At 36.5% G+C, this 27,964-nt stretch overlaps 2 protein-coding genes across 4 annotated transcripts; one reads left to right on the top strand and one right to left on the bottom strand.

The window, feature by feature from the left end:
* The first annotated feature begins 441 nt into the window (after nucleotides 1-441).
* LOC123221148 (clathrin interactor EPSIN 2-like) lies at nucleotides 442-9,828 on the top strand. 2 transcript variants are annotated; one of them, XM_044643872.1, is made up of 13 exons: nucleotides 442-565; nucleotides 1,342-1,496; nucleotides 1,765-1,816; nucleotides 1,925-2,004; nucleotides 2,087-2,165; nucleotides 2,419-2,502; nucleotides 2,630-2,775; nucleotides 4,509-4,847; nucleotides 4,939-5,034; nucleotides 5,125-5,384; nucleotides 6,600-6,814; nucleotides 7,639-8,692; nucleotides 8,792-9,828. In XM_044643872.1, the coding sequence occupies exons 2-13, from the start codon at nucleotides 1,462-1,464 to the stop codon at nucleotides 9,400-9,402; spliced, it is 3,051 nt and encodes a 1,016-aa protein (XP_044499807.1). In that variant the 5' UTR covers nucleotides 442-565; nucleotides 1,342-1,461; the 3' UTR covers nucleotides 9,403-9,828. The 2 variants fall into 2 exon arrangements, with proteins under 2 accessions (XP_044499807.1, XP_044499809.1); XM_044643874.1 differs by lacking the exon at nucleotides 442-565 and adding an exon at nucleotides 703-721.
* A 4,557-nt stretch (nucleotides 9,829-14,385) lies between these two features.
* Nucleotides 14,386-27,692, bottom strand: LOC123221091 (2,3-dimethylmalate lyase-like). 2 transcript variants are annotated; one of them, XM_044643778.1, is made up of 8 exons: nucleotides 27,278-27,692; nucleotides 25,516-25,727; nucleotides 24,290-24,571; nucleotides 23,503-23,625; nucleotides 22,179-22,326; nucleotides 15,517-15,737; nucleotides 14,615-14,651; nucleotides 14,386-14,519 (listed from the first exon to the last, which is right to left on the bottom strand). In XM_044643778.1, exons 1-8 carry the CDS (start codon nucleotides 27,603-27,605, stop codon nucleotides 14,401-14,403), a joined length of 1,470 nt encoding a protein of 489 aa, XP_044499713.1. In that variant the 5' UTR covers nucleotides 27,606-27,692; the 3' UTR covers nucleotides 14,386-14,400. The 2 variants fall into 2 exon arrangements, with proteins under 2 accessions (XP_044499713.1, XP_044499712.1); XM_044643777.1 differs by lacking the exons at nucleotides 14,386-14,519; nucleotides 14,615-14,651; nucleotides 15,517-15,737 and adding an exon at nucleotides 16,005-21,797 and having other exon boundaries at nucleotides 27,278-27,682.
* Between the last annotated feature and the right edge of the window lie 272 nt (nucleotides 27,693-27,964).

The following is a 27,964-nucleotide window of genomic DNA, read 5'->3' as shown; positions in this document are numbered from 1 at the left end:
TTGGTTACATTTTACTATTTTTATCAACTTTAATATATCTTTTCACTTGTACAAGCTCCGATCATGTTAATATCTGTCAACTTATTAATGGGTATTTTTTATCGACCGAGAAAGGAGGGGAAAAAAGACACCAAAAAAAAAAAAAAAGGGATGACAGTTTAATTTTGACGGCAAGTGGAAAATAAAAATTTTCCAAACTAAAAAAAGTTGGCTCCTCTATTTCCAAATTCATGGCCGTGTACGGTATAAGTAGGCTTGAATGGATAAATTGCTCCTGGACTTGGTGTGGTGGTAAGTGATACATGGATAATAATAGATAATAGATTTCACGTCAAGCTGTTGAAATGAAATTAATTTGTTGGTAATAAAAATTAAAAAAGGAAAAACATGGACGCCTTAATTCACTGCGTGTAAGTTGCGCTGTCTTTTTTCGATTTTAATTATTCAGAGTGCTTTCTCTCTCTCTCTCTCTGTCTTCCCGATTTAATAGAAAGAATAACAAACAAACGATTTACTCCCTCTCAACCCGACCAACTCGATACAGAGACTTCTCCCCTATTTCTTGGTAAGCATCTTTTTCCTTTATTTTATTTTTTTAAATTTTTATGCCGTTTTAATACGAATTAAAACATCAATTTACCTTCAGATCCGCCCTTCATTTCCATTCCTTTTCCGCTCTATTCATTCATCTTTTATCCTTTTTCCGCTTTTTCGGATCTGGGTTCGTTTCAATTTCTCTGATTATGTTTGTTTCAGATCTTTAGTTTTCATTTTTGAATCTGAACCAGCTCATTTCGGGTCAGTTTGATTTTGATTCGTCTAGATCACGTCAATTCCGAATGCCACATTTGTTTTTCATGGTTTTACGTAATCTGGGTGTGAGTGAAATCCTTGTTTTTGGGAATTGATTAAGTAGTATGCTGCAATTTTATTTAATTTTCTCATCTGGGTATGTCTTGGATCTCCTAAAGATTTTGTGGGTGATGAATGATTTTTAATTCCTTTTGTTTTATTTATTTGGATTAATATTTAATTTTTGTAATGGAAAATGATATTTAATGTTTGATTTGTGACATAATTTATTGTTGTTTTTATGCAAGTAATTGATGGTGATTAGTATTTTTGTTTGAAATTTTGTTTTACGTGGATTTAATATGTGTTTATATATATATATATATATATATATATATATATATATATATCTGTTGATGAGTCATCATGGTTTTAATGTGAATGAAATGAGGCTTGTTGTAATGAGTTTGAAGTTTCATGCTTGTTTATTGATTTGTGTTGGAAAGGTTTGTGCGATTCATAATTATTATGGTTTCATTTTATGGCCAGCACAAAACCTGTTTAAACAGTGCGTAAAAAGATTTTGAAGTGAGCCTATCTTTATTTGAATTTGGAGTAGAGCAAATAGAACAGCTACTGGAAGAGCACTAAGTTTGGACATAGCCCGCGATGAAGAAAGCCTTTGATCAAACTGTTAGAGATCTGTAAGTCTGAGAAATATTTCAGTTAGTTACTACTATGTTAACCTTATTAATATTTCAAACCTTACAAATCTCTATTTTTAAGAATTTATTGTTACCAAAATTTATCTGAACTGCTGTTACACGTGCTCTTTTGATGGCACAACGCTTTTACCATTCAGAACCACTTACTTTATTGGCCCTTGTTTGAATTTTTTTTGTCCAGGGTTGGTTCATTAAATCCTAGAGAACTTGTAAACATTTTGGCTGATTGTTTTCTATTTTCTTGCAGTAAGAGAGGAGTTAATAAGAAAGTGCTTAAAGTTCCTGGCATTGAACAGAAGGTAAAAAATGTTACACAGATTAGTTTATAGTAAGCCTTTAAATGTGATACCTTCTGTGCCTAGCATAGAAGCATAAAATAATAGGGGTCGTTTTTTTTTTTTTTTCAGGTTCTTGATGCTACTAGCAACGAGCCCTGGGGTCCTCATGGAACACTTCTTGCAGATATTGCACAGGCTACCAGGAACTAGTAAGCTTGAACATTTAATTCATGTTTGCTTACCCTCACCTAGTTTGGTACAAAAGAATTCATTGGTGAAACATTTTCGCAGTCATGAATACCAGATGATCATGGCAGTAATTTGGAAGAGGATTAATGACACTGGAAAGAATTGGCGGCATGTGTACAAGGTTAGCATTTCTTGGGATGTATTGGTTGCATTAAGTGGCTTATACTAACTGTTCTTTTTCTTGCATCTACTGTTGGCTTTTTCTGATGTTTCTTCTAAATTTTTCTGTGTTATAATTATTGATTATTCCCTTTGTTCAAACTTTTTTTTTGGTGCTCATCTTTTGATTTTATGATGCACCCTAGTTATTTTCTTTTTCTTTCTCATGGTTTCTGGTTATAGTAGAACTGAAATATCTTTTGTCTGATCTTCAGGGTTTAACAGTTTTGGAATATCTAGTTGCCCATGGGTCAGAGCGTGTGATAGATGATATCAGAGAACATGCATATCAAATATCAGTAATGATCAGGATTCAGTTCCTTAATGCTATTTGTCAGCTATAATTTTTCATCAGATGCTCAAAGACCTCTCTTAGCATCTTTATTATTTTCTAAAAGTAAAAGCTATTGTTTTCCTGTTTTGTAGACGTTGTCCGATTTTCAATATATTGATTCCAGTGGAAGGGATCAAGGTAACAATGTCAGAAGGAAGTCTCAGAGCCTTGTGGCCCTAGTAAATGATAAGGAGAGGATATTAGAAGTTAGACAGAAGGCTGCCGCTAACAGGGACAAGTGAGTCTGCTCTATTTGATATTCAGCTAAAATGCATTAGCTTGGAATTTTGAGTATTGGTGTCTTTGTGTGTTACTCACTATATGTATTCTCAGTATCTTCAGTGATTCTTTCAACTGTTGAAACCAAACCATCTAATAGACATTTTTTCCCCCTTTTTTTTTTTAATTTTATAGCATATTATGCATTCTTACAAAAGAGAATGCCATTTTCAATTGTTACTCACATGTAAAATTAGCATTATTGTCAAAGGTGAAAAGCGCCAAAAGACGATGAGGGGTCCTATTGCATAGGTGAAAAAGGCGAGGCGAAAACACTGCTTTTCTACCTAAGGCGATTAAAAAATTCAATTAAAAATTTTCCAATTTCCATTAAATTTAAAATGATTTTTTACTACATCTACTATAAAATATTGACCAGCAATTTCATCAGTAGTTTCAGATTAGACTGTTAACTAGTTATGATGTCTAGTCTTCTTTGGCAACCATCTATAAGGGATTAGTGACTAGCGACCTATTTGGAGACCTTAGATCTCTCCAACAACCTCTCTGATAATTTTAGAACTTGTCAACAATCTTTTTGGTGGCTTTAGAGCTTGTTTTCAACCTCTAGGTGATCTCAGAACTCACTGGTGAGCTCTGAAACGACCTCAAATCTTACCATAGACTTAAAAAATTGTCAATAACCCTCATACCTGGTTGAAAATTGCCCAAAATCTGTTGGAGAGCCTGAGTGTGTGCTGAAAACTGTCAAGAAATTGCCGGTAACCCTCAGATCTGGTTGGAGATAGACTAGGTGATAATAAAGTGTGCTTTTCCTGTGCCTAAACCATCGGTCACCTTGAGTAACAGCGTGCCTTTGACAACTATGAGAAATAGAGTCATCTCGCTTTTTGGTGTTTTGCAAGATAGAGTTTATTTCAACATTTTGTTTACAAGTTGCCTTTTTTGGTATCTGTGGAGACATAGATCACATATCACTTAGTGGCAATTGTTCATCTTATTACTTTAAGTGATTTTTCTTCTAGTAGCATCTTTGATGAGCAGCATAATATAAAAGTGAAGTAAGATTGTTTTTATGTTTATGTGTTTGAGTAATTGCTAGTTTTTGCTTTTATGTGTTCTCCTGACTGTATGAAAGAATGCTACTGCATTATTTGCAGTTCTCATTTTTTCTGTAGGATTGGCTGGGATTTCTAGCTCCACCATTAGGGTGGATTATGATAAGATATTTCAGAATTTGTTATTATCCTACTTGTGATAAACTATAATTCTATCTTTGTAAAGCATACAAACCAAAATTGTGTTATATTCATGTTGTACAATTTAAAAAGTAAAAGCAACTATTTAGTCTTGAATGATAAATATTGGGAAAAGTTAAATCTTGTAAAAAATCCAATTCAAGGATTGACATGGTTAGGATGCAACTGAATTTGACGGTCAAGTGCTCTAGAATATCTAACTACTTGCAATGTGACTTAGATCCACATCTGTTACTGCTGTGAAGATATGGCAGCTAATTTATGCCCTCAACAGTTCAAAAGCCTTTTAGGGGGTTATATAAAGTGAAAACTAGTATTTCTTTCATGGAGTAATTGCTGTTGGTGTTATATGCCTAGGTTTCATGGGCAATGTGAGTACAGTAGAGCACATTTAATTTGTGGATTTATTGTCTGCTTCTCATTCAGAGGAAATGGCAGCTCTGAGTGATATATTACTGTTTCTGTTAAACAGATTTCGTAGCCCATCGACAGGTGGAATGTATCGGCCAGGAGGATATGATGACAAATATGATTATGATCATTATGAAGGCCGCTATGGAAGCAGGGATGATGACAATGGTTATGGAAGAGAGAGAGATTATGGGTATAAAAATGATGATCGGTATAGCAGAAATGGAGACTCTTATGGTCGTGATGGTGATCGTTATGGCAGAGATTATGAAGATCGCTATGGCAGAGATGGGTACAGGGATGATGACTACCGTGGAAGTAATAGTGTTGACCGTTACCAAGATGGGTCAACTAGGAGCTCTGATAGAAACCACGTTGACGATGGTCAATCATCAAATCGGTACCTATCAAGTTGTGCAAAGAATGATTGACAATTTTTATCCTGATCTGAAGAATTAATAAAATTCCACCATTTTTGCTCTTGTTGGCAGGCAACTTGAGCGGAATTTTTCTGAACAAAATATTGGTGCTCCTCCTAGTTATGAAGAAGCCTTTAGTGAATCTCGAAGTCCTGCTCGCAGTGATAGGTATTTATATATGTTATGGAAATGCAGTGATATATTTCTTGCAATTGTAACCAAGACTATGGTTAGTTCTAACTCTTATTTTGCTTAAAGGGATGGAGAAAATTCAGCGGCATCTTTTCCTAAAGCTTCTTCTCCAACTGCTCCTGCAAGTTCTTCTCAACCTGCTGCTTCTGGGGGATTACCTCCACCTGTTCATCCAGCAGGTTCTTCTCCAACTGCTGCTCCTTCAACTTTTTCTCCACCTGCAGGCCCTAGTCCAACCCAAGGAACTAACTCATTCAACAATTCTACATCTGGGAATGAGGAAGTTTTGGCTTCTGATGAATTTGATCCACGTAATTCATTTTCAGGTATGCTAATTCCTGTATAGGTGTTAATTGTTTTGTTCAAATAATGAAAAGCCTTGTAGTAGTGTCTTTTTTTGCTTTTATATTTAGACCTCATAAATTCTCATAATTACTGTTTCAAACATTGAAATAGGGTTGATGGTATTTTTATTAAAAACTTGATTTCTTTTGTCTGTTTTAATTCATTATTCAAATGTGAGCTCACTGTTTTGGTTCCTATTTTGTGATAGCAGTGCCGGCTTGAGAGTATGTTCTTGTTTATTTGTAATTTATTGCATTAGTTCTTTTTTATTTCAGTTCAGTTCTGACTGTCTTTAGTTATGGAATGCATATGTTGATTTTAGTTTCCATACTTGCAGCATATGAGAATTTATATATACCAAAAAAAAAAAAAATAGTACTATGTGCACAAACAATGACATGTCACTATATGACTGGGTAATTTTAAATTAGAGGTAAAACAACACCCAATCACATGGTGACATGTCATTGTTTGTGCACAAAGTTGCGCATATTGTTTGTGCACATATTTTTATTGAAAAAAACTTCGATACTTTTCAAGTGCTGAGTTAATTCATCTAGGTAATTGCTTCAGGTTTTAGGAGGGCAATGTGTCAGTGGCACTGAAAATTCATCAAATATAAATATAAGTTTAGAGAATGAGTAATGCTATGTGTTCTGAGAATGAGTACCAATTTGAATACCAATGATAATGTGTTATTATGTGATTAAGTATTATGTTATTCTTAATTCAAAATGGCTCAATTACATGGTGACTTATCATCATTGGTATGCAAATTGATTGTGATTATAGGTGCACATAGTTTATTGTTAGAGAATATGTCAACTCATTTGGAGAATTTGGCTGGTATTTAAGTCTAGGCTTCAGTTGTCGTGGAAACTTTCAATTTGAAAAAATATGAACTAATTTTAGCCCAGAGCCATTCTGATAGAAGGAGCAATTTGTTAAAAATTTGCATTATCAGAAGGTGGCACTGCAGCTTGACAATAGGGAAAAGGCTGTTCTAATTTTCCCTTCTTGATATATATATTTTTTTCTTTTAGTAAAATTACTGGTATCTCTCCTGTGCGACATGATGCACTGCTATTGACAGCAGGTTGGGGCTTTCTGTATGTAGAAATAATTTTTCGAAGAGTTTGTTTCTTTGTTTCTGATACTATTCTATTGGGAAATCATATTTTCTTTTCTTTTATCAGCTGTCCCTACTGTTTCAAGCACTCCTGCCCCTACGACAGCCAATAGTGCTGAATTGGACTTGCTTGGCTCTCTGTCAGACTCGTTTTCTTCAAATGCATTGGCCATTATGCCAGCCATGCCTGCAAATGCCAGTACTGAAGCTGATGCACAAGCTAATACTGGTTCATTACCCACATTCACTGCAACACAATCACCATCTAATATGATGAATCAGGTAACAGATTTGTGTAATACATTGATCTTGAAATCCATTTTCCTTGGGTTGATACATTAGATAAAGCACAGATTTTATTGGTTCAGAGCAAGTTTAATTTCTCCTGGGAAGTCATATCAGCAGACTAATTGATTTTGCCTCTTAAAGGTGTAACATCATATGGTTTTGAATATTTTGACACAACAAATTCAGTTGTTGGAACCCTTAAAACACTATATTTCAGTTAAATAGGAAAAAGAAACTTGCAGCGAGAAAAATATTAGTGATCAGTTTTTGAGGTGTTGGCGATTTTTGCTTATAAAACAAAAGTTATGTGTTAATCTAATTTTCATGGAATCCAAGTGCTTCCGATAAACATGGACAAGAATGATGTAACTTCTTGAACATTAGACGTATGGTATTCTTCTCTATTAATTTGAAAATGATATTATAGTATTTATAGTGTGAAGGTAACTTTCTCAACATAAATCAAACAGAGACAAACGGTTTTGAGAAATGTTTTGAAACTTACAATATGTGTGAATAATCTCATATCTGTGGGATTTCCGAATGCATAGTATGAATACTGACTGACAAGATGTGTTTACCCTTCAAGGTTAGAAATATAATATTCATCCTGGATTTTTCTTTTATTAATTTTGTTGATGTGTAGTACTTGAGGATTATGTGGATATTTTACTGTGATATTCACTACATGATTAAGAGGCTAGCTCAATCAGAAAAGGAAGTTTGTAATTGCTGCAGACTTCTTGTATTTCTTTATTTTTTTAATTCTTTTGTCATATTATTATAGTTGTTAAATGAACTTGTTTTCTTCTGTGTAGTCATTTGATGATCCATTTGGGGATGCACCTTTTAGAGCTATCCCTTCTGCAGATTCTATAACAGTTCAGCAACCAATTTCAGCATCAACAGCTTCTTTCCATCCAAGTCAAAATGCCCAATCACCCCAGCCAGCTGCCCCCAGCATGGAATCAGTTCCCAACTTTGGGGACTCATTATACGGCATTACATACTCATCAACAAGTGACTCCAATAGTCAACCTCCCTCAGTAAACTCACAGTTTTTGCCTCAAGAACTATCGCAGCCAGAGACTGACATTCTGGCAGACATCCTTCCTCCATCAGGACCTTCACCATCTGTAGCATCACAGGTAGCCTTTTCAGCTCCAGCTGGCCAGCCTGCACCAACCCCGAATATTTATGGGAGCCAGCCTACACAGTCTACTGCTAATATGTATGGAAACCAGCCTGCACAGCCAACTGCTAATATGTATGGGAACAAGCCTGCACAGCCAACTGCTAATATGTATGGGAACCAGCCTTCACAGCCAGCTGCTAGTATGTATGGGAGTCAATCTGCACAGCCAACCACTAGTACATATGGGGGCTTTCATCAACAGCCAGGATCTGTGACTCCACATCAAGGATTGACAGGTCATGTAGCTCCAAACATAGCCCCTCAATCCCCATCTGGTTCAGTTGAACAGCTTATCAGTGGGGCCTTCACACCGCAGGGCACCTCTACTACCCCTGTTGCTTCATACATGGCTCCTCAAACTCTAGCTGGACCAGCTGCACAGTTTAACAGTGGAAACTTTCTACCACATCAGAGTTCTGTAGTTCTTTCTACTCCACAAAGCCCTCAACAAACCCCACCTAATCCACCTGCACAGCAGAACAGTAATTCACTGAATAACCCTCTTCCTCAAGCAGGACAAAGCCCTATGATGGCTTCACAACCATCTCTTTCATCTTCGTCAGGTGCGCTTGCTTTGGTACCTCAATCTCAACCATCTAAGGAAAAGTTTGAGCTGAAGTCAGCAGTTTGGGCTGACACTCTTAGCAGAGGGCTAATTGATTTGAATATATCTGGATGTGAGTGCTTTCATAAGTCACAAAATGTAGTGCCACAATTTCTTGTATTTAATATTCTGTCTTGCTTAAAAGTTTGAAATCATATATCTTTCTGTGCAGCTAAGACAAATCCTACAGCGGACATTGGAATTGATTTTGATGCCATCAATCGAAAGGAAAAGAGGATGGAAAAGAAACCTCCACAAACTCAGGTAACATCTAATGTTACTATGGGTAAAGCTATGGGATCTGGTTCTGGGTTAGGTCGTACTGGAGCTAGTGCTATACGGCCTCCATCAAATCCTATGTTGGGTTCTGGCATGGGAATGGGCATGGGCCCTGGTATGGGTATGGGCATGGGCATGGGTGGCCAGAGCATGGGAATGGGCATGGGTGGTGGCCAGGGTATTGGCATGGGCATGGGCGGTGGCCATTTTGGCATGGGTATGGGTATGGGTATGAGCCGTGGCCAGGGTATGGGCATGGGCATGGGTGGTGGTTCAGGAATGGGCATAGGAAGCTATGGAGGCATGAACCAACCAATGGGTATGGGGATGGGAATGAACAATGGCATGAATATGGGTGTTGGGATGAATATGGGAATAGGGCAAGGAGTTCAGATGCAGCCACAAACTGGGATGCCTCCTGGCACAACTATGCCAGGTGGTTATAGGCCCATGACAGGTACAAGTGGTTATACTCAACAACCATATGGGGGTGGCTACCGATGAGACAAAAGCTACCTCCCTACAAAGAAGCAGGAAGGGCGGTAGATACATGTTACATTATGAGGTAAAAATGTTTGGCATGGCAAATCTAGTTTTATCATCATTCAATTGAGTACGATAAACTTCATGTTACATATATATGGTATTGAGAGCTGTAATTTCTTTACCAACAGTTGTCATTTTCTGAGGTGTGGCCCAATGTTTTTTTTGTCATTGATCACATTATGCCTTAGTCATTTAGGGCCACGTTAGGTGTTTCGGTAAAGTTGCTTTCATCAACTGTTGTGAAGTTGTGTACTAGTGAGGAAAACCTGTTGTGGTAGATTGTTTCATTTCTTACATTATATTCTTTGTGATTTTGATAAAAACATCTACCATACGTGTTAGTGAACACAGAACAATAAATTTCATAATTCATTTTTGTACTTAGATTTGTTTCTTCTAAGTTGAACTTAACTTCTTTCATGACTTTGAGTTTCGAAGATTGAACAAAGACATTAAATCTGAACAATCTACGGATATGTAACGACCATAGAGATTTTGTTTAATCTGCATGTCAATACGTACAAATTGATGTAATATTACTTGACTGTTTTACATTTTTGTATGCACATGGAGATTTATTTGCCAGAGTACATGAGCGTTGTTACATGAACTAATATATTATTCATTTCATCTTTTATATCATGATCAACATTAAAACTGTAATGGATTTGATATCTTTTGCCGGGAGTTTGATCTTATTAGGTTCTGATATGGTTTGTAACTTCTAGCTATTGTAAATAAAAGGCCTCTCGTGCTTTGGAATCTGGCAATGAGAGAATTCAAGGTGATTGCGCCGTTGAATTTATGAGCAACGTTTGCATTTTTATGTTGCGGGGCTTGGTTGCAGTTGATCTAGTAATAATTATGAAGTGGTGATGGCTCTATCCAACATATGAATCATATCTCTATGGAAAAATGATCGGATCTCTCTTTAAGAGTAAAAGGGAATGTGTCGAAGAATTACAAGAGTCAAATTATAATTCTGCCCTTATACTAATTTATATGATAATCCTTATTTTGCTAAATGATGTTTATACCCTGGAAATAAAAGTTTAAGACAATTATATTATAGTTGCGATAGTTTACTTTGATTTAGTGAGGTATAATAAAAAAAAGAAAATTGTCTCCATGAGATAGCTTGAGTGGTAAAAGTGAGAGTATTCAAACAACGAAAAAAGCATAAGTTTGAAGGATTAAACTTTTGATTTATCTAGTATATAGATAGAGGTTCTTTGTTAACAAAAAAATTCGAAGGATTGTCATCTTCAAGGATCTCATTTCTTTTTTTAAACCACACTAAAAGTGCAAACAATCTAAAGCCATTTATACACGGTGTTTAACAAACCTTTACATCAAATACATTGTGTTCCCATAACTTTGGATTGGTTCCCATCTCTATATTCATAGGGATATTTTACTTATAGGATTTTTTTGGGTAAAAGATCCTTGTAATTCTATTTTTAATAGGATTCATATATGTATAACAATTGTATTCCTCTTTAAATTAACTTATAAAAGAGAAATAATTTTACAAGGAAACAATTACGAAAATACGCTACATATCCCAGGAATCTCTATTCTTGGTGAGCTTTCTGTCATAACGACAAACATTAGAAGATATACTCTCCTATCACAACTTAAATAAACGTTAGTTTGTCTTTGTTGTGCATCTATCATCTCGAGAAAACTTAAAATTTGATAACTTCTTAAGGAGATCACACAACAGAGAAACAAACATTCAAGATAATGATGTGAAACTATAAAAGATATGATATTTACATGTTTTGACATATACAAAGGAAAGGATGTGAGAATACAATACATTTGATGCAAGGGTTTGTTAAACACCATGAGTAGAGTGTTTTAGATCATTTGCACTATAGTGCATTTCTCTCATCTATGGATGTTGGCGGGTTATATCGAACCACATGAATACCCTATATCTTTGTGTGGCGTTTTATATTCTCATATTATTTATCTCCAAAGTTTTTTTCCTTCACACGAAATCTAATAAAAAAAAAAAATAGGGTAAAAGAATAGTTGAGTTTAGTGATAAAGTTGAAGTTCCCATTTCCATTCTTTTCAAGATTGGATAATGCGGCTAAATACATAATGCCATTGGGGAAAACTTAGAACAGAGATGAAGTCTTATGGGATTGGAAGAATATGGGATTGTTCAACCATAGAACAAGCTAACTTTCATATGTTTTGGTCCCCAATATACTACTGAAGATATTGGATTTCGGGCAGCTTGTATAATAAGAGGTTGGTGTCCCCCAACAATTTTGTGTTTGTGAATTTTTTTGCTCTCTCTTATAGGTGAATATCACTTTTTAATTAATTACGATAAGTAGTTATTATAGAATGTGAAGAAAATAATTGTTATTATTCATTTTACAATTAATAGTAAATATGTATATGATAAAAATGAGATGGCTCAACCTAGAAAGTAGTCTCTTTAACCACATAACTTTGCAAATCCTTAGTGTCATTGCTCTAAATTTAGCATCAACATTGCTCCTAAAAACAACTGATTGTCTCTTGCTTCGTCATAAAATCAAATTTCTTCGACATAAAGTCATAAGTGTGTCAAGAGGTTTACATCCAAACATTTGTAAATCTTTTGAGGTAGTCAAAATGCATAGTTATGTTGTGAGACGTAATTAAATACCCTTCTTTGAACGAGCTACCTTCATTCCTAGAAAGTATTTTAGATATCCAAGTCTTGTATCTGAAATTCCTTTGCTAGAATTTCTTTTGGGCAGACCTGGCCACGGTTCATGAACCACCGGTTCACAGTTCGAAAATATAAGGACCCTGAACCGAAACCGTAACAGGACGGTTCGTCCACGGTTCGAAACCGCCGGTTCCGGTTCATGGCCCCGGTTCGAAACCGACGGTTTCAGTTCGAAACCGATATTGAACAGTCAATTCTAATACATGATCTTGATTTAATTTTTAAATTATTAATTACAATAATTGAAAATTAAAAGAAAGGCTTAGACGCAATTACAATAAATAAAATTAATTATATAAATAAATTATATGATTAATTATAAAAGATAATAAATAAATAATAAATAAAATTAATTATAGAAATAAATTATATAATTAATTATGAATTGTATAAAAAAAATTAAAATTGAAATTGAAATTAATAAAAAATTAAGAAAGAGTTTAATTAAATTTAAGAAAATTTGATTGAATTGAAAGATTGAGAGAGTATTAAGAGTTTAAAGAATGAGAATGAGAGTTTGAAGGATTGAGTGAGAGAGTAGAAAGATTGAAATTTGAGAGAATGAAATTTGGAGGAGTATATATAGGAAAAAACTTTTTTGAAAAAAATTAAAAATAGGGGGGTTGAATTGAGATTTAGAGAAATTGCAGGGGACCAAGTCCCCTGCATTTTCTCTGAAAATTGCAGGGGATTGGTCCCCTGCAATTTTTCCTTCAAAAGGCAACGGTTCCCTGCGCAGGGAACCGTTGCCTTTTTAAATAAAATTAAAAAAAAAATCAAAAAAATTTCAAAAAAATTTCAAATTTTTTTCGGTTCAGCACAGTAAACCGCCGGTTCATAAACCGGTGTGAACCGGCGGTTCCACGGTTCCAATTTATGTGAACCGAAACCAAACCGTAGAACCACGGTTTCGGTTCCGGTTCCGAGTCTGTCGGTTCCGGTTCCGGTTCCGGGTTTATCCGGGCCGATTTCGGTCCGATTCACGGGCCAAACTGGCCCGTGGCCAGGTCTACTTTTGGGCCATAGATTTCTTCCTCATAATTGCCTCTTAAAAGGTGAGAATGAACTTTTCACCTTCTTTGAATGATCCATCGGACACAGTGAATCCTCAAACTTCTTAATTGTTTTTGCAAATTTATCATAGAGAGACTTCTTAATTGTTTAATTATCTAGATCTTGTTGAATCTTCATAGAAACTTCTTTCTCAATATCTTGTTAAAGAAGACATTTCTTTTTCTTAATATCTATTTGGTGCACATGCCAATGAAGATTGGTTATTATTGACAAGTAAACTCTGAGCAAGCATTCTTCATAATCAACCTCATAGGACTAAGTAAACCTTTTTGCAATACCTTGAATTGGTATATACTCCCATCTACCTTGTGTTTGATGGTGAAAATCCATGTACAGCAAACTGTTTTCTTTCTATTTGGTAAATCAGTCCATTCCCAAGTTTCATTTTTCTTGAACCATGACTTTTCATTTTGGGTGTTTTAGAGCATTATGAATGTTGTTGGACTTTGAATAGTCGCGAATTCAAAAATAAATGCCTGAAAACTAGGACACAATCCTTTATATGAAACAAAGTTGGACATAAGATGACAAGGGTGACAAAGTGCAAGCTCTCACACCCTTCTTTAGAGCAACCAGTCATTCAAATTCACTATCATGAGACATTCTAAAAGGATTTGGTTCTCAAACAATATCATTGTTTGAATCTCTTGAAATGTACTGCAATGATCTACATAAGATACAAACCATTTAGAGGAACCATCATTTTGCTTGCACTAGGTAATTTTTCCCGTATCGTAGTACAAAAAATCGGTAGCAAAAGCAAATGTTGCAAATATGCCTATACTGACCAAGCTCCCACCAGTGAACTTTTTAACTAAGCCAAACCAGAGTGGTCCATTAAGTGCAATTGTTCAATATCCAACTGATCACTCATCTTCCCTAATTTTTTAAGCCATAGTTTTAACTGCAATTTCATATAATGACCTTTTCTCTAGCTTATTTTTTCCCTGAAGTGAGGTTGCTTTACAGTTCAACTCTCTCAAATAGTGCTTGTAGTTCAAGTAGTGCAGCTAAAGAATGGAGAACCAGAGCTTTAAGGCAGCAATTGTTCGTTAGCTTAATTATGTAAAATAAGATTGATCTTTGCTTTAAATACAAATAAAGAAACCTTACCGTTGACTCATGAAAGCCAACTGGCATTGAATTCATTCAAGAAACACCTGAATCCTGTCACCCATTGCATCATTGAAATCTAATAGAAGCTTTCCTCCTACTTCATCAGCTGCATCGTCCAAAAGTTCTTTGAGGTTTACACCCCCCAATGCTGCATAACATAGGGGAAATATTTTTCAGTTATTTACTCAAGAACTAATCCAATGAAGATGCAAACTATGAATATGAGAGCTCAATATATTATACCTGGAACTATATTTGTGATTCCTTCTAAGAACCCAGCCTGTGGAGGAATTAATAACCAGAAACAAAAAGTTGATAGTTACTCTTCCATAAAACAAAATTAGTGCAACATTATGGAAAAATTACTGTTGTTGACTACTCAACCTTCTATGGAAAGCATGGTTGTAGCAAGCATAATTATGTCCTAAAATAAGCTGGGAATGTCACCAATCTGACTGCAAGCAATAAAGCTTACGACAAGATGTAAATTTGTACGTTCTTTCAAAGACAAACAAAGGCAGACCAGCCTAGCCAGTTTTAGCGAAAAAAGATAAATAATTTATTAAGAAATTAATCTTATAAATACTTTAGGCTATTCCAACATGCCATCATTAAACATCGTGCATTAAGTTTTTCCTATTCTCTTTTGTACATTTAGTTTTTAACATTAGTACGGCTTCTTCTTCCTCTCTGCCTTAGTTGACCAAAAAACAAAAAATCATAGGTTTAGCATAATTAGAAATGCGTAAAATTTTTCAGATAAATAAAATAACTATGTCTATATATACCTGTAATTCCTTACAAATAAATATGCCTCTTATCATGAGATACACTTGATAAAGGAATCTAGCTACGCAGTTGCTGTATCAAGTCAAAACAAAAAGAAAAAAAGGTTTAGCCTGTTATAAGAAAATGTCCTCACTGGCCCCTAGAAACAATTCAAGCTTGTCCAGCATATTCATAATGTTTAATCTCAACATAAATTAAAATATCATACTGTATAAATTTAATTCTAAACTGAAGATTTAAAGCTGTTTCAGATAAAAGAAAATTAAAGGAGTCAAACAATTGTTTTCTAAAATGTAAGTATATTTTTGCATCATATCATGACAGTTATATGTGTCCATAGTAAAAAGATAACTTACAGGAATTCTTACGTCAAGTCTCTCAAATCCATCTCTACCAGTTATTTTGATTCCCAGAGTCCGAGACCAAATCCCGGTAAAGGGGCTCCTTGAACTATCTGCACCATGGTTATCCAATACTTCAGGAGTTATAACTTCAATTACAGGATCTGATGAACTTTGGCCACTCCTCGCTGTATCATCTTGAACCCTTGGTTGTCTATAGTATGAGTAACTGCTCACTGACATAACATATATATAATTATGTTAGGTACCTGGAGGGAACTCAGTAGCAGTAGCTAGCCTGCCCTTCCTTGACTTCCAGGGATCGATGCCAACAGCTACAAGTTCACAAGCTAAGGAATCACAAGAAGCAGGCACTGCTTCCTGAACTCAGGAACTCAAGATCCAACGAGAAAATGTAATAAAGACAGCTGAGATAGACTCAGAAGAAAAAGCCAATATTCTCAATGTATAAAAACGAACCTTGTATGTTTAGCATGTTGATATATAAAAGTCTAATAATATTTCTAGATAAAAGATAAACACTGTCTTCCGATTACAGAAACATATAATTCTTATGATACTTCTCTGGAAGCACCAATTACGGAAACAAATACAAACTTAATAATAAGAAACAACCTGCAGCCTTCAAGAGGTCTGCTCTCCCCTCAACTCCCCTCCATTCTCTGATTTTTCTGCTTGCCCTCTCTTTTCCTCCCTCTTTCTCTTTTATATCCCTTTCACCGTTTCTGCAGATGTTGTCTGTGGCTCTGCTGTCCTTTGTTGGTTCTGAAAGACTTGGAGCCTGCTGGAGTGACACCTGTCCCCATTTGCTGTTGCCTTTTGATTTCCTTTCTTTAGAGTGTTTTTTCCTGCGTGTTATGTATACATTAGTCCTAACATTTCCCCTCCCATCGAAAGGCACCTTGTCCTCAAGGTCAAATTGTGGAAAGAGGTTCCAGAAGGTTGTGAATAATTCCTAGGAATTTTCACAGTCAGGGAGGCCTTCCCATTTCACTAAAATTTCCAGTTCCCCATGCTGAGAGTACCGATGTTGTAATATTGCTGATGGCTGCACCTGTAATTCTCCATTGTCGGTCAAGCATTCAGGAAGAGGTTGGCAGGTTACTGTTGGACCAACTCTTTTTTTCAATTGTGAGACATGGAATACTAAATGGATCTTTGCAGTAGGAGGTAATTTCAAGCGGTAAAATACTAATCCAATTTTCTGTAGTATCTCGAAAGGACCATAGAATCTCGGGCTTAGTTTTTCATTTGCTTGGCTCGCTAATGATCTGAAACGATACGGTTGGATTTTTTGGAACACATAATCACCCACTGAATATTGGACTTCTCTTCTGCCTCTGTCAACGTGTTTTTTCATTTTTTCCTGAGCTTTTCTCAAGTTGTTTTTGAGCTCATCGAGCACCACATTCCTTTTCTCAATCATCTTGCTAACTTCTTCTATCTTCGATACCTCTTCGACCCATCTTAGTAACGCCGGTGGTTCTCTGCCATACAATGCCTTAAAGGGTATCATGTCGGCAGATGCGTTGTAAGATGTATTAAACCAATACTCTGCCTATGGGAGCCATTTTGGCCATTGCTTAGGTTGACGAAAGCAAAAGCACCGCAAGTAGGTTTCCAAACTCCGATTTACTACTTCCGTCTGCCCATCAGATTGGGGGTGGTACGCCGAACTAAACTTGAGCGTGGTTCATGCAATTTTAAAAATTTCCGCCCAGAATTGGCTCAAAAAGAGTCGATCACGATCAGAAACAATTGATCGAGGAAAACCACGCAATTTCACTATTTCTTGTATGAATTTCCTGGCAACTTCAACAGCTGAGAAAGGGTGTTTTAGTGCCAAAATATGTGCATATTTCATCATTCTGTCAACTGTCACTAAAATAGTGTCTGCATGTGGCGTTTTTGGAAGGCCTGTGATGAAGTCAATAGAAATATCATCCCATACTTTGGTAGGGATGGGCAGTGGTTGTAGTAGTCCAGCCGGAGATGCTACTTCGAATTTCATCCGCTGACAAGTTTCGCATTCTGATACAAATTTCTTCGCAGTAGCTTTCATCCCCTCCTAATAGAGCACACTGGAAATTCGCTTATAGGTGCGAAAAAATCCAGAGTGTCCACCATACAGAGACGCATGGAATTCCATTAGAAAAATAGGAATGAAGGAAGAGGTTTTCGAAAGGACTAACCTGCCTTGATAAAGTAATCTTCCCTTCTGCCGCTTGTAGCCTTCATGAGAGTTAGGATTCGTCAACAGATCCTACACTATTCCCCTGAGCTTCTCATCCTCTAAAATTTCCTTTTCAACCTCTTCCAAGCCCATTATTTGCATTGTGGAGATTGCCCAAATTTCCCCATCAGTCTCTGACTTCCGAGCGAGGGCGTCCGCTGCTTTATTTTCATTTCCTGGCTTGTACAAAATTTCGAAGTTATACCCAAGCATTTTCATTACCCACTTCTGTTGGTCAGCTCCGATGACTGGTTGATCAGTCAGAAACCGAAGACTCCGCTGGTCTGTCTTTACCTTGAAATGCCTTCCCAACAAGTATTGACACCATTTTTAAAACGCCATCACAATCGCCATTAGCTCCCTCTCTCGTATATGGATTTGTTCCTGTTCTGAATCGAAAGTGCTTTACTAATATAAGCTATTGGCCTTCTATCTTGCATAAGAACAGCACCCAATCCCACTCCTAATGCATTCGTTTCTATAACAAATTCTTTCGAAAAATCTAGCAAGGCTAATACAGGGGCTGACGACATCACATGTTTCAATTTCTCAAATGCTTGGGTGGCTTCGTCACTCCAAACAAAAGAATCCTTTTTTAACAATCTCGTGAGTGGTTCTGCGATTTTTCCATACCCTTGAACGAACCTTCGATAATATCCCGTTAAACCCAAGAATCCTCTCAGCTCTCGTAAGTCTTTCGGAATAGGCCAATTCCTCATTGCTTGAATTTTAAGTGGATTTGCTTCAACCCCTTCTGCCGAAACTATATGGCCCAAGTAGCTTATTTTCCTCTATCCAAAAGCACACTTTTTGAAATTTAAAACCAATTGGTGGTCCTTCAACAGCTCCAACACTATACGAAGATGCCTCGTATGCTCCCCATAATTTTTGCTATAAATCAAAATGTCGTCAAAAGAGACGAGAACAAACTGTCTTAAATAAGGTCTAAAGATCTCATTCATCACCCCCTGAAAAGTTGCAGGTGCATTTGAGAGACCAAATGGTATCACGAGAAATTTGTAATGTCCATAATGCGTACGAAAAGCTGTCTTCTCTATATCTTTGTCTCTGATCCGAATCTGGTGGTAGCCAGATTTCAGATCCAGCTTACTAAAAATTGTTGCTCCAGCCAATTCATCGAACAATTCATCAATGGGGGGAATCCGAAATTTATCAGGAACAGTAACCTTGTTAAGAGCGCGATAGTCGATACAAAATCTCCATCCCCCATCCTTCTTCTTTACTAATAACATGGGACTAGAGAACGGGCTCACACTTGGCCTAATTACCCTTGCTGCAAGTATTTCCTGAACAATTCTCTATCTCGTTTTTCTGGAAATGCGGGTACCTGTATGGTCGGATATTTGGAGGTGGGGCATTGGGCAAAAGTCTAATAGCATGATCTTGGGTTCTTCTCGGAGGCAGGTTAGTGGGTTCACGAAAAAGATGTTGGTACTCCTCTATCAGCTCCTTCAGGCATGGCTCTAAGTGTTGTGGATTAAATTCTCCCACCTGCGACAATCCCCTGAACTCCACCCAATATACTTCTCCACCTTCCCTCATAGAATTTATTATAGCCTTCAGGGAAGATTCAACTCTGCATAATGAGACATCTCCCTTTAGCTCCACACGTCGTCCTTCCCATTCAAATTTCATTGTCTGGGATTTCCAATTAATTTTCACCTCCCCTAGTCTACAGAGCCAATCCATTCCTAAGATTACATCTACGCTTCCCAGCTCAAAAGGGAAGAAACTCTGAATGATTTTAATCTCTTGACATTCGACTTCAACTCCGTCGCATCTCCCTAATCCTTGGACCCTTCGTTCATCTCCCAAAGTGACTGTAAACTTCACGGGTGACACCTGTAGTGGTAGTTCCGCCACCAATTTTTGAGAAATAAAGTTATGGGTTGCCCCACTGTCAAGGAGAATCACAACCTTCCATCCATTAATCGTCCCTAAAAATTTTATTGTTTTCGGACTGCATATTCCAACTACCGAGCTACTGTTTAAAGACAGCTCCAACTCCTTTTCTTCTGGAGTCGTTTCCTCCTCTCTTAAGTTTTCCGCCTCCTCCTCCTCTTCTTCTTCAAACGCCACCATGATTCGGAGTTGTCTAAATCTGCATCGATGCCCTGGGTAGAACTTTTCATCACATCGAAAACATTGTCTCTTCTCCAACCTTGATCGGAACTCTGTCAGAGAGCCTTCGATATCGACGTTCTTGTGGCGGTTGATTGGCTGATGCGACGGAGCTAGGTGCTCCTTTGATAGAAGAATCAGCCCTAATGTCTGCAACCGGAGAAACTTTGGAATTGGATGCGAAATTGGTGCTATTTAAGGGCCGGTTTGATCCGGTTAGTGGGGCAGTTTGGAAGCTTGAACTGGGTCGGTCGGTTCGCGTGTTGGGCTGCGATGATGGGCCGAATGTTTAGGCATGGGTTGGAGTCTGGTGTGGTCTTGGGTTTGGGCTGGTGAGGTAAGAGTAAGTTGGGCTGGAAGTTCGGGTTCTGTAGTTGAAATGGGTAGTATAGATTTCGGGTCGGGCATCAATAATTCGATTTTTCTCCTCGATCTCCTGTGCTCTCAACATCGCCTCCTTTAGCGTCGTCGAGTGAAAGAGTTTCACTTCTGCCCGAATCTCTTTCTTCAATCCGTTCATGAAGGCTGACAATAAGACTTCCTCGGCGGCGTCCTCTATTGGTGCAGAAATGGCCTCAAACCAACTTCTATACTCCTCCACTGTTCCCGTTTGACGCAGCGCCATCAGGTCCTCATACAGAGACCCCTCTTGTGCTGGACGGAATCTTAGCAGCATTTCCCTTTTTAGTTCTGCCCAGTTAGCGAATCGTTGTCGGGTTTCATTCCATTGGAGCCACCTTAACGCTTTGCCATCCATGCATACGCCCACTGCTATTAATTTCTCCTGTTCAGAAAGTTGATTGACAGAGAAATAATGCTTTGCTCAAAAAACCCACCCTATCGGGTCGTCTCCGACGAACACCGGTAACTCCAGAAGTCGATGAATCAGTTCACGTCGAACACCTCCTGTATTATCCCCCACTTCGGTCCTCTGCTCTCTGGCTCCTTCGGTTTGTTCAGGCTCTTCTGCTCCCCTTGTTGGTAGAGGCGTAACCTCCCTCGTTGGTGATGTATGCGTAGGAGTTGGCGGAGTCTCCATGGTTGCTTTGCCTTTGTCAGATGGTCCACTGTCCTTCGCCACCAAGCGTTCTCTCACTTCCCTCAAGTATTCTTTCATTGTCTCCATTACTGTTTCCACCCCCTGCATTCTACCTTTAATTTCCTCCACATTACCGCTCATGCTCTCTACTCTTCTATCAAGCCCTTCTAACCTTCCTTTCATGGATGCCACTTCTTCTTCCAATCCATCTACTCTGGCCTCCATCCTAGTCATTTGCTCTAATACCAAGTTGTTAGGTACCTGGAGGGAACTTAGTAGCAGTAGCTAGCCTGCCCTTCCTTGACTTCCAGGGATCGATGCCAACAGCTACAAGTTCAGAAGCCAAGGAATCACAAGAAGCAGGCACTGCTTCCTGAACTCAGGAACTCAAGATCCAACGAGAAAATGTAATAAAGACAGTTGAGATAAACTCAGAAGAAAAAGCCAATATTCTCAATGTATAAAAACGAACCTTGTATGTTTAGCATGTTGATATATAAAAGTCTAATAATATTTCTAGATAAAAGATAAACACTGTCTTCCGATTACAGAAACATATAATTCTTATGATACTTCTCCGGAAGCACCAATTACGGAAACAAATACAAACTTAATAATCAGAAACAACCTGCAGCCTTCAAGAGGTCTGCTCTCCCCTCAATTCTCCTCCATTCTCTGATTTGTCTGCTTGCCCTCTCTTTTCCTCCCTCTTTCTCTTTTATATCCCTTTAACCGTTTCTGCAGATGTTGTCTGTGGCTCTGCTGTCCTTTGTTGGTTCTGAAAGACTTGGAGCCTGCTGGAGTGACACCTGTCCCCATTTGCTGTTGCCTTTTGATTTCCTTTCTTTAGAGTGTTTTTTCCTGCGTGTTATGTATACATTAGTCCTACAAATTACATGCCTAAACAATGGCTCAGTCTTCAGTCAATTTTACTCAGGGCAAACAAAGAAGCTCAAAAACTTTTTAGAACTATAATGGTGTAATAAATGAGGCAGAATAGGAATGAAATCCCAAGAACCAATAATCAATAAAAATTTAAAAGATAAACAACAAGTCCTGAAAAGGATAAAACGGCTCACATCTCAGTTATGTCAACAAAAAACTCATCAAATAATTTTTCATTCGAACTTAGAAGGCAAAGATCCATATCAGTCAACTAGAGAGATTAGGTTATCATAGTGACATTGATAATTAACAGCAAAAAGTGCGGACTGAGATTTAATAGGTCCAGATTGCACCCACCTTTCTCAGAAGCTGAGGGACTAGTAATGGCATACCGCTTCTCTTCTTCATAATAGGCGTTGAAACCTAATAGCTCTTTCAGTTCTTCAAAAGATGGCATACTTCCTGGAGGAGGAATACGACCTCCTTTAATTGCAGCGAGTGCATCCTGAAAATGGGTGGCAAAATTTGACTTAGTACCAAGCTATAGGATCCAAATTCTAGTCATGGATGAGGAAATATGGTTTAATGGAACAATATTTAAAGTTAAATTTATCATCAATTCCTTGCAGCAGATTCCAATGAAAGATGACATCATCTTAAAATTACAGTAAAACTAAGAATATAACGTAAATCTCAGCTACTAAACACATAATTCTTTTATCTTTAGGTTTCCACCAGTTTAGCTACCCACAAAATTACATGCTTCGTGCATATATATCGTTTTCCATTGACAGGTGATGGAAAAATCAAGGCAATAATCAAGTGATAAACAAAATGAAACATACATGGTAAATGATAGCTGGAAGATTCAAAGCTGCAGGTTTTCACAATTGGCCTAATGACCCATCAACTAATATCAACTAGACATAAAAATGTTTTCAAGTCCAAATAAGACACATATAGAATGAATAATCAGTTAACAAAAACAAATTCTGCTCGATAACAAAAATAGTCATCAAAAGATGGCCAAAAGAGAAACAACTGTATAATAAAATGTATACAACTCAAAACTGAGCAATCGAAATTCTATCTCATTAAGTAGGAAAATAACAGTCATTCTTTTTAATTTTGTGCATGTGAAAGAATTTTGACTAAATGACCATCCTCAACAAAAAACCAAAATCTCATGCATCCTATTTAGGAGTGGATTCAAGCCAAACTAACTCAAACTAGATTGCTAACTTGACTCAAACGAGCTTGATATAGGCGAACCCAAACTCAAACATAAGGATTTTTTACTGTTGTGCTCAAGCTCTTTGTAGGTGTTTGGCTTGCCATGCTAGGGAGTCAAACGAAATAGGATCCGAATTATTTAAAATAATGTCATTTTGACCAATATGTATCAAAATAACGTTGTTTTGATTCATATTGGCTCGGTTGTAGTAACATGCTGAGCTTAGCTCTTAGCTCAACACTATAGTTGAACTCGAGCTCGACTCCCCTTAAGCCAAGCTAAGCTAAGCTTAAGCTGATTTGAAGAGAGCTCGACTCTTTCAAATTGAGCCAAACTCAAGCTCGGGCTTAGCTCAAATCCACCCCTAATCCTATTTCCCTTTGCAATTAAACAAGTGCTCAATAATCTTTTAATGTTTTGTGCACAGTAATGGTGTAGAAACCTGACCTGCATTGCTTGAATAGATACTCCTATCAAGGAAAGAGGATAAACCACAAGTTTAAATCCAACCTTCTCAAGTTCAAGAGGATTAAGAATAGGTGTTTTTCCTCCACCTTCAAGCATATTGGCCTATGTAGGAATAAAAGAGAATTATCAGAAACGAAAACTGAATTTGAAATAAACTGATATATTTTCACTATGGCATGAAAATCTAACATGCGCCAACATTATATATAGAACAATGCAAGCTAAGCAGATGAAAGACAAAAATATTTGCCATGGAAATACAAACACAAACTGGGAATACATGACATCATACCAGATCTAATTTATTACTAAATTCATTCAAAATGTGAAAAATTGTTTATACTCTAGTTTACAGAATAATAGCAGTTCCAACTCATCAAAATTCCCAGGCCTATAAATTATAGCTACTAATCACAATAAATGCAACCAAGAACAGAAAAAGAAAATTCAAACTTATGGGCAATTACAATATATTATAATCAACAGTGGACAGAGCCATAAAGCACAGGAGAAAATACGCATTATTTTCACTAAAACTATCATTAGATATTTGTCAGTTTATATGCTGGGAACTTTACAACTATGAAATTAAAATTAAAAGGAAGATATTGTTAGCCCCTGTCCAGATTATAATTGTTGTTAGACCTAACAATCTTGTGTATGTTATATTACAGTACCAAAGATTCAGTTCTCCTAACATGCAAATACCATCATTTACACACTATTAGATTTCACAGGGTGTTATATCAAGACAAACATATCATACCATTTTTGGAACTAGAGGAGAAATTTCACAGAATGCTTTCATCTCTTCTTTTGAAGCCAGTGCATCGATGAAAAGAACATCAGCCCCAGCATCACCAAAAGCCCTAGACCTCCAGAGTGCTTCCTCCAAAGACACTGCTTGACGAGAATCGGTTCGTGCTACAATAACAATGTCAGAGCCACTTTCTTTCCGAGCATCAACTGCCGCTTTTATATGCATCACTGCTTCATCTCTAGACACCACTTTCCTGCCACGTGTGTGACCACATGCTTTTGGGGATACCTTATAAAAGAAATTTTGTATAATGATCAAACAACAATACTCATTGAAACAAGTACAAGGAGCAGATTGCAAATACTTTCCTAAACTCATCAAAACAAGTTCACTAGAATTATACAACATAAAATTTTGTCCATCTTCCCAATTTGTGGACTCAAAATCCTAATTGCAAGGGCATATTACAAGCTTAATATTGCATATTTATTTTTGAACTTGTAGATATTTAGATGTTGAAGCAAGCTCAAGAGTAGAATTAGCATGCCTTTTGAGAAATTTAATGTACTCTGTTTTCCAAAAGCAAACATTTATCTCAAATAGTAATTATAATTAGTTTGAATTTCTTTGTGATCCAGTCATTTTTGTGACTCAGAAGAAGAGTCTTTCCATGAATTCTTCAAGTTTTTTTCCTAATCCTTCAATTCTAACAGAAGATCAAGTTCTTTCAATTGCCTATTCTAAGTTTCTATTCATTTTTTATTTTTTTAACACTTGAAATCAAATATTCTCTGGCAAATTTTAACCTTCCAAACCAATATCCATAACTTCACTCACAACCTCAAAAATGTTTGCAGTCCTACTTCTACCATTTCTTTCTCCACATGCTTACAAGCCTAAAGAGTTTTGAGGCTTGTTTGCTTAAAACCTAATTTCACATAAGTTCTAAATCAAATTTAAAACATGAAGTTTCTTTGAATCCTATTCATAAAAAAAACACCTGCACTACAACTCATGCTTAAACCAGATAAATTAGACAGTAAATGAAGTTCTGGAAAGAATTTTGAAATAAAACAGAATAGAGGCAAGAATACCCATTTGTGTCTTAAATATTATCTACAATGAATCTAATTGGAAAAAAAAAAAATAGGCATCTGACTTCTAAAGGGGAAAAATACAGGCAAAGGGCTTAGAGCAGCATAACTATTAAAGAATTTTATAAATGTTTGAACCTGATCTTCAAGAATGATTCCTGCAAAGCCAGCTCTGATAAATTCCTCGACAGTTCTCTTAACATTCATTGCATTACCGTACCCATTATCACCATCCCCTATAACAGGAATCGTCACAGCTTGGGTAATCTGCCGGCCCTGATCCACCATCTCCCCATAGGACAAAAATCCAGTGTCTGGCAAGGCCAGCCGAGCAGCAGATATAGAAAATCCTAGTTGAATCACGTAAGGACATTAAGAAACTTGTTGATCAATTAAGTGAGAAAATATGTGTGTCAAATTATATCATTTTTATATAATTTTGACAGTCAACATTATCATAATGTTTTTTCCCTTTTATGGTTTTCTTCACATTTTCTCCCTAATTTTTGTTTATCTCCTTAAGAAAAGAATGAGAAGTAATAGTATTATATCCCCACTAAACAGGATACATTAAGTTAAACATCCCGCAAATCCTGATTGCCTAAAAAATTATGCATCCATTTTAACTGATAACCGGTAAAGAAATATCTAATGATCATATTAACAATTAATAGTCCGGGGAACACGGAAAAAAAGCAGCCTACCAAAGCCATAGTACTTATTACCTTCTGTTTTCTCAGATAGGATCAAGAACAATGAGATATTCATTAGACAGAAATAATCCAACAAGAAACGCCATATATATATGCGAGTATAAATACATCCTCCACTGAAATAAAATAAAATGTTTTTCTCAGACAGAAAGTACTTTTTACTTTCTGTTTTTCTCAGATAGGATCAAGAAAACCTGGAGTTTATCAAAAACACAAAATAAAATGTTTGACCATTATCTGTCGCAATTCCAACTCTTGAATAAGTACCGTGGTCATGTGATTGAAAATTGAGTAAATAGATAAAATAAAATCTTAAGAACAGGATAAAATATCAATTATTTTCAACCCATATACAATGCAAACCAGTGATTCTCAAAAGTAAAATCTATCAAAACCTCTAACAAATATGATGAAATCTCATCACGTGTTTCAACTGTGCATTAAAACAGCTGCATTTTAACATTCTTAGCCCGAATTAATCAAAGAATTTCATATAGACGATAAAAAACACAATTAAAAAAAAAAAACCCATATTACAAACAGAACTCCACACCAACTACAATAAAGCCTACATGTTTCACAACAAAACCAATTATCCCAATGAATAACGATCCCAAACTCATGTAATTAACTCAATTACAAAAATCAACACAAGCCCCCCACCTCATTCAATCTCAGTGATAACCTAAAAAAACCCCTTCTCTAAAAGCTTTACAGTGAACCCAGATGTTTTACAATGACAGAAATTTAACCCAAAAAAAAGGACCTCAAACTCAAGTTCTCAACCAAAGTGACCAAAAAAAAAAAGAAGAAGAAGAAGAAAAATTCGTAAAATTTCATTTTGATAAATAAAACAAGAAAGCACATAACATAATATTACCAAAAAAAAAAAAAAAAGGGAAACAGCCTTCGTAGAAATGAAGCCAATCATCCCGTATTTAATAAAAAATCTTAACCTGGCCTTTAAACTAACTACCTCATAATGAAAAGGGGAAAAAGAAAAAAGAGCGCACACACATTATGCAATGTAATTAACCATTTAAAAAAAACAAAGGAGGAAATAAAAACCTTTCCTACAACGTTCACTATCCCCAATGAAGAACAACAATTACAAGATCTGAAACTGACCGATATCATACAATCTAATTAATCAAATAAAAAACATACAAACAAAACAAATAACTAACCACTAGTGAAACAATAAGGAAACCCAGCATTTTGAATAAGCTTAGCACTGAGAGCATCGAAACAAGCGGGACCCTGATGGACCCCGGGCAATTCAAGAATCTTCCGGAGCGTTTTGACCGGAGAAACTCTCTCCGGCAAACAAGTTACGATGGTTCTGTGATGGGTTCTTGTTCTGGCATTGTTAAGCTTTTGAAGTGGGGAGTTGGAGGGCAAGAAAAGTGACCGCTTGAGAGAACAAAAAGGAGCTTTGAATTCCAGAAATGGTGATGGGTTAGAGTGACGAAGATACATATTTCTTAAAAGTGTAAGTGAAAGTGAAGAATTCATTCCTTTCAGGCGTTTCAAATCTGCAAATGATGAGCTTGGTTGGAGAGTTGAGTTGAATTTAGGGTTAAAATGAACAGTTTTAAGAGTTGATCAAGTGTTTTTATGTGGAAGTAAGGTTGGATTCCAACTGGTTTAAGCCCAAAACGAACTAATCTCAAATAAGTTTAAACCTTTAATTGTAATATTTTTGAGTTTGAGTTTTGGATTGTTTAACTCGTTTATTTCACAAGCTAAATATTTTAATACAAAATAATATCGTTTTGACAATATATATTAAAACGACATCATTTTACTAACGAGTTAGTTAAAAGTTCAAATTTGAAATGAGTCGAGTTTAAACTTATTTGAAACGAACTCGA

Source organism: Mangifera indica, chromosome 7, assembly GCF_011075055.1.
Source record: "Mangifera indica cultivar Alphonso chromosome 7, CATAS_Mindica_2.1, whole genome shotgun sequence".
Taxonomy (NCBI): Eukaryota; Viridiplantae; Streptophyta; class Magnoliopsida; order Sapindales; family Anacardiaceae; genus Mangifera; species Mangifera indica.
The sequence above is the reverse complement of the archived record's forward strand: the minus strand, read 5'-3'. Positions and strand labels throughout refer to the sequence as shown.